Source organism: Geospiza fortis, unplaced genomic scaffold, assembly GCF_000277835.1.
Source record: "Geospiza fortis unplaced genomic scaffold, GeoFor_1.0 scaffold112, whole genome shotgun sequence".
Lineage (NCBI taxonomy): Eukaryota > Metazoa > Chordata > Aves > Passeriformes > Thraupidae > Geospiza > Geospiza fortis.
This window is the reverse complement of record NW_005054298.1, coordinates 19,528,076-19,537,526: the sequence shown is the minus strand read 5'-3', so window position 1 is coordinate 19,537,526 and position 9,451 is coordinate 19,528,076. Positions and strand designations below refer to the sequence as shown.

General features: G+C 38.4%; 1 protein-coding gene across 1 annotated transcript in view; it reads right to left on the bottom strand.

Moving 5' to 3' along the window:
- Positions 1-2,594: 2,594 nt before the first annotated feature.
- The window catches only part of SCRN3 (secernin 3), a 7,559-nt gene continuing 702 nt past the window's right edge, over positions 2,595-9,451 (bottom strand). The window contains exons 2-8 of the mRNA XM_014307211.2: positions 9,378-9,444; positions 9,078-9,259; positions 8,207-8,406; positions 7,318-7,530; positions 4,642-4,804; positions 4,104-4,284; positions 2,595-3,339 (exon numbers count right to left, since the gene is read on the bottom strand). Coding sequence (XP_014162686.2) covers positions 3,184-3,339; positions 4,104-4,284; positions 4,642-4,804; positions 7,318-7,530; positions 8,207-8,406; positions 9,078-9,259; positions 9,378-9,444 — 1,162 coding nt within the window. The 3' untranslated portion in view covers positions 2,595-3,183. The remainder of the gene's footprint in view (positions 3,340-4,103; positions 4,285-4,641; positions 4,805-7,317; positions 7,531-8,206; positions 8,407-9,077; positions 9,260-9,377; positions 9,445-9,451) is intronic.

The window sequence follows — 9,451 nt, the reverse complement described above, 5'->3', positions numbered from 1 at the left end:
CACAATCTTGTCTACTTACTGAATATAATTTTTTAATTAATTATTCAAACATTCAAGAATTTGATCTTAGGGCAGTTTTACAGTTCTATTTATAGTCATTGTTCTTGCACTCTTGTCTTTCTCATTTTCATCATAAAAGTCCTGCTTCCCTTTTTTTCTGTAATGGTTCTGCTTTCCCCTAGATTTGAACAAAACATATCCGTTTTAAATAAGAAATTGCTCAAACTTTCTGCATAGAAAAGACTCTCTGTTACAAATCTAATACAGAGAACACCTTTGATTACCAACCAACACCACATTCTCTTTGATTTACTGCTACAATATTGTGACTTCTGATATCATACCCATTGGTCTGATGAGTCTGTGATGGTTAATAAATAAAGAAGCTAGGAATGAAATACAAATATTTTGTTTCTAAATCACTGGATACTTCTGGAAGCCTATAATAGACTTTGAATTGTTTTAGAAAGTTAAGTAACCCTTTTATCTGGTAAATATTTGCTTCCACCAAGGAGCACTGGCAAGTTTTGAATGGCTGACAAGCTGATGTTCTGTCAATAGTTGATGTACTGTTATGTGGATTTCTGGTAGTTAGAAACAGCTTTGCTTTGAAGAAGTGGTCACTGGTGCAATGACTTCCTTTATTTTGAAGGTGGGTTAGTTTGGGATTAATCTGTTGGAAGCTAAGTTCATGAAAACATCTATTGAACAAGTCTAGAGGAATGTCAGTGAAAATTGGATCTTTTTTCTAGGACTAATCTCAAAATAATCGTCAAAATGAACAGGATGGAACACTTAGGTTTCTAGTATGAAATTTTAGTACATTTTTATTTCAATAATGATCCTTCATAAAGCTCTAGACCTTTTAAAGATACATTCCTAGGTGAAAACCCATGAGAAGATTGCCCTCTAGGGGACATTCTGATTCTTAATGAATTATATTTTTTTTAATATAAGGTTGTGGAAGGGAGGATTATTTGTTTCTCCTGATCCCATCTTTATTTTCTGTTTTTACACTGCGTGTCTTCTAGGAGAATGAAATCCCAAGGAAAAAGGTACTGAAATACCGTGTACTCTGTTGGCCATCACTTTAACTGTCTCCACACATTACATTGTTTTTACATTGTATCCTGTAGACCAGTAAGCAAAAAGCAACACATAAATAAGAGGCACAGTTGGACTGTATCTGCCTGCGTTGGGACTGGACCAATGTGCTTAACCTCGTTCATTGCCACCCCATGATTAAGTGGCCAAGAAGTTTGCTTAAAGGCCTGCTCCAACTTCCTGTAAATCTTCACTCTTTGCACTGTAGCATAAAACTATTTCACTTGGTTTGCTATGCTGCCTGAAAACTTGATTCATACCTTGGTTTCCAGCAGAGTTTCACCTGTAATTTAAGGACGCTTTGAAGCTATCAGTGTAGAACAGCTCATGATTCAAGACCAGGAAAAGATACATAACTGTTAGATATGGACATCCCATAAGGAAAACAGATAAATACAGTAATTTTTTATTAAATCTATCTTCCAGTTATCAAACTGGACTATTGAACTTCTGTATTGAACCACTGTGCTACTGAACTTCTAAGAAATTACTGCCACGTGCTGCACATTAGGTCACTAGAAATAGAAAGTTCATGAGCCTTTCCTAAGTCAGTAGTTTCTTGCTGTGAATCTGAACACAGCGTCCCAAATTAATTCCGACTCTTATTGTAGGATCAGAAAGAATAAATTTTACCAAACTCTTAATTTTCATATTAATTCTGCAAACTTCATTGTCTATCTATTCTTTATATTTAACTTTTTTTACCAGTAGTGTATTGAGCAATTTACAGAATGAGAAAACTGCATGTGAAAAATTGTCAAAGAATGATCTTTCTGTGGTTTGCTGTGTCTGTGGGGATGCAGTGTCATGTCCCACATTGCTGCTGCAGCTCTAGTGCACCATTTCATGTTTTCCTCTGAAGGCTTGCAGAAGTGCTGCATTTCGAGTGCTTTTTTTTTGGTTGCTTTTTCTTACAGTCGTGCTTGTTATCCTGACTTATTGATCATAAGGTGAAATCAGAGTCTTCCTTGTTGTTTGTTTAGTTTGGCCCCTGCCACAGATAATAAAAGTGGTGTCATATATTGATCATTACTTTTAAACAGGATCAGGAAGGAAGAGTTTCTTTTAGGGCAAAAAGTTTGATTAAATTAAGTTCACAGTCTATTAACTTTGGCAAAAAAGTCATGGTTTAAAAGGCTTTATATAAAGTGACAAAAATTTAAAGTACTTTTAAGTGTCCTGCTGAGTACATGTATATACTTGTGTAGCTCAACCTCTTCCTTTCTAGTTGCCCAGTTTTAAAAAGTTTAACAATTAAAGAAACATTTTAAAACTCCCTCATGATGTTATGAAGTGCACTGTAAAATTAATTTGACAATAATAATCTTGTATATAAATAAGTTGTATATAAATAATCTTGTATATAAATAAGTTTATTTTTCTCTATCAGGGTGGGAAAGATAGGAAGGTGAAATCTGTGGGGAACTTACAGGATGCTTGCACTGCTGAATTCCATGTAATAAGATTTCACAATCACTCACAGAAAAATATTATTATTGTAACTGTGATTTGTTTTTAATATACCTTGAACTCCTAGTCTAATTTTACATTAAAGGAGTAGGGGGTCTGTATATGAAATGTATCTTAGAATGGTTTTACCAAACAGCTGAGTATCAATCTTACTTGGTTTGTTTCTTTTTGCTTGAGTGTTCATCATAGCTTCTACATTTTAGAAAGTCTTCAGCATGGCCATTTTAATTCAGGTAGTCTGAAATTCTGCTACAATTCTCCTGACTATAAAAGCTAAAACTGCATTCTCCAGAGCTGAGTTAGTGTTCTTCATTCAGAGATAGGGCTGTTCACTAATTTAGTCAAGCTACTGCATTCTAATTGCATCTGTTTGTTGGCAAAATCAGTCTCTGCTGACAGCTTTGTGCCATGTACAGTGCCACTGCCTGGCTTTTAGGAGCCTTTCCAGCATTCTTCTTATAATCAAAAGCCATTTGTCCTAAATATGAATCTGCATCTTTAAAACTGTCCATGCTATGTGATATACTGAAAACAGGATGTTCATCTATATAGCCTCTTCATTAGAAAACTCAATTATAATCCAAATTTTACCACATTCAAATAATATTCTTAGCCATATATTTTGAGTTCTTCTTCTACACACTGTGAAAAAAGATTAACTACTTGTTTAGTATCAAGACATCCATTTTGCAGGATTGATTCCATTTGACTTATCTTCTGTTTCTCCAACTCCTGCATCTCTCTGAGCATTTCTTTACCTTTGTCCTGCAAAAAGAAATATTTATTTCACTAAAAACTATACAGAGCATGTAATCACCCTAACAAAATTCTGTTCTACTGTCCTTATTTTAATCTTTTAAGAGTTTCTAGGGTCCGCATTTATGTTGGTAGAAATCAGTATCATGACAGGTTTTCTTAGATATCTTTCCTAATATCTAGCACTCACTTCATCTCCCTTGTCTGATTGAGGAAATATTAAAGCTCCTTTAGGTATTAGCTATCAAAACTTAAGTGGCATATTACTTACTTTTAAGATGATATATCTGTAAATAGGAGAGATTTTACTGCTAAAAGTAAGCAGCTACCTTCCTGCTTCACTAAGTTGAGTGAAGTTCTGTGTTCAGCTCCCTTTGTCATCTTGTTTCCTTTCCTGTCCCTACCAAGCAATGATCAAAGACAAGCTCTCCTGTCCACCTGACACCGGGGCCTGAATAGCAGTAAGAACTCTTGGCAGAGTTGTGTATTTGCCTGTGGCTGCTGGGGCATTTCCCATTATGTGGCTGGTCAGGGAGTCTGTGGGGGGCTGCTCCTCTCCTGGGGCTCAGCCTGCCAGCACAGCACAGTGCTGGTTGCAGTTTCCAGTGTCAGGAACACGTGCCTGCCAGATGCCAGCACACTGGGCTTCTGGGGCACTGCACTGTTCTGTGCAATCCATCAAAGGGCATTAACTGCCATCACATGAACAAAATGGGAGCAGGGACCTTATATAAACCACCTGCTTGCATTGAAATCTAATTGAATCAACGTACCTTGGTAGTTTCCATAACTACAGCAGTGCTTTCATGTTTTTTATAGAGCTCATGTCTTCGATCTGGCTTACTCTGAAAACGTGGTTGCTTCTTAACTGGATCATCATGACCAAATGTAGGGGACACAGTTTTTAATAACTGAGTAATACCGGGCACAAAAATGAAAGGCTTGAATACAGATCTAGAAAGAAGAAATAGAACAGAGATCCTTTACTGACACTGCTTTGTTAAAATTTTTGAGTCAGTAAATTGCTGTATTTTTTCCCATTCTTCTACTTGCTTCTTTTAAGAAAAAAGTATTAAAAAACCATCTAATGGTGTTAAAGTCACTGTCACAGCAGTGTTCCATTAAGTAGGTTGGTAGATACCATTAATATACATAATGTGCATTTATGTTCCTCCTACATTTTGATTGTGCTTTTTCAGGGGGAAAAAGAAAACCAACCCAAAGCAAAAAGGAATATAACTAGGCAAACTGCAACACTTTTTCATTTAGATATTTGCAATTTTTTGTCCAATTTACTTGCTGCTACATCACCTGGCAGGATCTGGAGTTCCAGTAAAGAAGTGAATACAGGGCAGATGAGGCTGCTGAGGCAGTACAGACACCATGCTGCCAGTTGTCATAAATCCACCTTCCATGTTAATGCCACTCTCTTTGTCACGAAGAATTTCCATCATTATTTCAGAAGTGATAGATCCTGTTCAAGATGCAATATAATTATTTAGCCACAGAGCTAATATAATACCTAGTGAATGACATGTTCCCTACAACTGACTCCTTTTGGCAATGCCAGTTTCAGTTTGTCTGTGTTGGCAGGGGGAAAAAAATCATCCTAATTGCAAACCTTAATATGGAATACACTTTTATTGCTTTCCCCAAAGTATTTATTTCAAAGAGAGGTGATAAGAACATGCCTTAAAAAATGGGGAGTAGAAAGACAAATGGTATTTCCCAGAAAGGTAAATTTCATAGGGCTACTAAATGGTCATTCACAAAGTAACTTTTCAGATGAAAAGTAGTAGCTTGGATTAAATGCTGAACGTGGAGCACTCTGTGGAAGTAAGACAGATCATTATAATACTGGTTGATATTTGAACAGAGTTAATACCATTATGATGCTTTGAAGTTATAAAAATAATAACAGCCACACATGGATTTTGTGTGAAACTTTGAAAATTAAACACCTAGACTGTCACTTGTTTTGGAGCGGTGTTTTGGTGAGGGTTTTTTTAAAATTTTCATCCTTTTCAAGGAGGCACTGGAGTGGCATTACATTCTATGCTCAGAAGCCACAGTAGTACATCTATTTGTAGAAAAGTCTTTGTCAGCAAGCTGTGTGAGGTTTATTGCCAAGTATCTGAAAATAACTCCTGCTCAGGAGCAACAAAACCCTTTCCACATCTGCCTGTTCAGTGATATCACTGTTGCTGTATGCTGAAGCTCAGATACTGACATGGTACCACCCAACCATCCAATATTCTAACAGGCAGCTCTTGCAGGATGGTGTTCTTTGCACATTTGGTGTACCAGTAGAGGGTATGCTTCTGGCAGAAAAACATTAGTTCACTCACTCTTTATTTTTTATTGGAAGGTATAGTCTACCACTTTACTATTTTAGTGTTTCCCTTACTGAGGTCTAGCTGCATATTTTTTTTAACTACCTTTCCGTTTCCTCTTAAAATACTTACTCTGCTAAGTTACAAGTCTCCAGTATTATTTTTTCATACATGACCCAGGTTGCCTGGTGACAGGCATGCCACACTACATTTCAGCAAGAAGACACACTTAAGTATTCCTATAGTTGCCTGGGAAGGTCAGAGAATTAAAGAAATCAGCAAGCTAGATGAATCAAAGGAATTAAAAGAAGCAATGGTCATTTTGTCAGCTACAACTTGGCAACCTGTCCATCAGGGAAGAAGGTACTGCATGTTTTACACTAAACTCTATTATTTTGTATGCCTGAAATACATTCCCTATTTTTTGAAATATGAATAATATTTCTCTAAAAATGGCCCTCACATAGCAGGCAGCCTGGAAAAACCCCAGAACTGTAATGCCACTGACTGAAAAAGCAGGGAAGGGTAGATGAAGAAACCAGTGATTTTACTGATGCTGTAAACCAAATAGCTTTTAGTTAAGGCACCTATTTAAAATAAATCTAAACAAAGTGAACCATATGAGACTGATAACCTGAACACCTAGTGGGATTTTTAAAATGGCTCGGGTAAATGCCTGAAAATGGGGATTTAGAATGAAAACACAGATACAATCTCAGCATTGTTATAATACAAGTAAATACAGGTATTATGAAAATGCTTTCAGTATTCAGAACCTGCAATTCCCAAAATGAATGCAGGATTTACATGATCACTAGAGCAAGACTGCAAAAGTAATTCACTTTGATGCATTAACTAAATGCTAAAGCTGGTCTGGCAGAGTTCAGCCAAATAAATAAAAGAAACAAAGGGGTGCAATGTAATCTTGATTCAGATTAATTACTTCAAATGAGCATGTGAATGCAGCTACAGCAAAAACCTGCTAGATGGATGCAGTTAGAAGTCAAGTAATAGGTTCTTTCTTTAGGAGTCTGAAAAGTAAGTGTTTGAATTACTGACTGCTTAGAGTACAGAAAATAATTTTGTTCTGCTCTTGGTGTGTTTTGGTAGACCACACAAGTTTAGAGTAGCCATTGCAGTGAAATGACAAAGATTTAAAAATTCATGTCAAAAATGAATGCAAGGTGTGTATCTGAATGCTGTGCTGTTGCCTTATATAAATGGTGCCTGACTGAAGCTGTTCATAAGCTGTTCATTCTTTGTGGCTGCAAACTGCTGGGAATCTGTTTTAGCCTCTATTTTTTTTCCTTAGCAGTACAGTAATAATATGTAGCCTATTGAAATGTTTCAGAACAGGTCTCAGAGGGCATTTAGTGATATGGTCATAATGTGACCTCTCAGGGTTGTTACTGTAGCTCTGTATGTTTGATATTTGACCCCTGTTTTAATTTTTCCTCCTCAATAAATTAGCAAAAAATGTACAGAAACTTGCAAGTTCAGTGCTTCTCTTAGGCAAAAAGTTATTTTAGTAAGTTGTGGTTCACCAAGTCATGTGAATGATTGCCTGCATCAGATGTATAATAATGTATGATTTGAATTAATGTAGCTTACGAAATATTTTGCATCTCTTGAAAAGAAAAAATCAAAAGGATACCTTTGTGTTTGTTCAGAAGTTTATAGCCTTCACAATATCGGCCTCCAGACGTGGTCATTCTGGCAGTATTGACATAAGAATATGTGGCAGCAAAATCAAATTCCTTTTCCCCATCCCACCAGCCATTGCTTTTGGCATATTCCTTCAGTTCTGGGTGTTCTCTGTCAATCTTGGTTGTGATAGAGAGCTGGTTGGAAATATTCCGCATGCCTCCTGTTTGTAAGTTGCAGAAAGAATTGTTTTAATACATTGAATGATTTTTCTTGGGATTTGTTTACAATTAGCTTAGTAAACCAAATTAGCCCTGAAGAGTTTCCTACAAGATCAGAGAGTCTGGTGGTTTATTTCTTGCCCTCTCTCCCCACCTAGATGTATTTTTCTGATTGAATTTTCACTGCAACTGATTTCTGACTCATTTGCTTCTATTGCCAGGATTGTATTTCAGGTTCTGTTTTGATTATTCACACCTTTACATTCTTCTTCTGAGACATCCAAAGATTGAGCTTGTCCTCCTAAGTCCACTGGAAGAATCGGCCACTTCAGGGCCCAGTACATCAATCCTGTCCCCAAATGAAATTGTCATGGACTGCTATCATCCTTAAGACCACACATACTGCTGTCATTCTCATGCTGACTTTCTTGCTGTCCTCTGTTTTCCAAGTGCACAAGTGGTTACCTCTGGCTCTGAAAAGGCCCCTGTCACTGAGCTCCTCTGACAAACTGCCAGCTACTCCACACTCATGCCCCAGGAAGCAATGCCTGTTGTTTACAGACACACGTATGCAGCTCGAGGTTAGTTTAATGCCTTAATGAAATGGTAAATCAAAACTGGAGAACTCCAAGGGGTCATAGCACTTGAAATGTTTAGAACAAAGAGCATCATCCATACCTTCTACTTTTTCTGCTGCCCAGTATTTTCCTGATGTCTCCAGCACCCACGCTTCCTTTCTGTCGGCTATCAGAAAACTGTTGTGGTATGTAAATGCCATGTTGCTCTCCATACAGTTTCCTCCCTGTCCATATTTTTCCAGCAAATCAACTATGACACTAAGAGCCTTTTCAGCTGTGTCTGCTCTCTCAAGTCCAAGCCTAAAACAAAAGGAAAATGTTGGTTTTGGAACTATGAACTCCACATAGAACTATTCAGCCTGAGCATTCTAATTGACCTGGAATGATATTTCTATATGCAGCTGCCAGTTTTATGATCTGGTAAGGAAAAACACAGGTCAGGTAAAGGGCTTCTTTGATGTGGGTCCTCTATGAAACATGACATGGGGAAAAACACCAAATGGGAAATACAGAAAGGCAGGGAGAGGGGTCCTACAAAATGCTTACAAGTCCTGTGAGGTATTGGACTGGGGGGAAACTACCAAAAGAAATGACTCACTGCTGTATGTTAATGGAATTTATGCTGGCACCTGTAGTGTAGGAACTTGAACTTGTTATTTACATGGAAATAGGCAGCTGAGACCAAAACTTAAAAATAATGTGTGTGAAAGATGGGGGAATAGAAAAGGAGTACAGACCCTAGGAAAAGGCCCAAACAGTAGTGCCTGAAGTCCATCCACCTGTGCTCTTGAAAGGTTTTGTTTCTGTTTAGTATAAATTTTATAGAAAGAAAAAGGTTTGCTAATTTCTTTGATGAATTCAAAACAAAACAAAACAAAACAAAACAAAACAAGAAAAAACAAAACAAAACAAAACAAAACAAAACAAAACAACAACAACAACAACAACAAAAAAAACCAGCTTGTGCACACCTTACGAGGTCCATGCCGAGGAGAGCTTCCCCATCGCAGACCTCTTCCCTGCCCCACACGGCCTCGTTGCCGATGCACACGCCGTGCTCGTTGGCGCCCATCTCGGCCCCCCAGAGCCAGGAGGGGCGGCTCAGGACCACGGCGTGGGTCTTCTCCACCTGCTCGATGCTGATGTAGGTGCACTGCAAGAGGGCAGAGCACACACGGAGTCACAGTCCCCGCGGGCTAAGCACGCAGACAGGGGCTGACACCGGCGTTCTCGCCGCCCCCCGCAGGAGCGCTCCCGCCCCGCGCCCTCACCTCCAGCGCGGCGCCGGGCGGGTGCGCGGCGGCCGGGAAGTGCACGACCTCCTGCACCTCATCTGCCGGCCGGG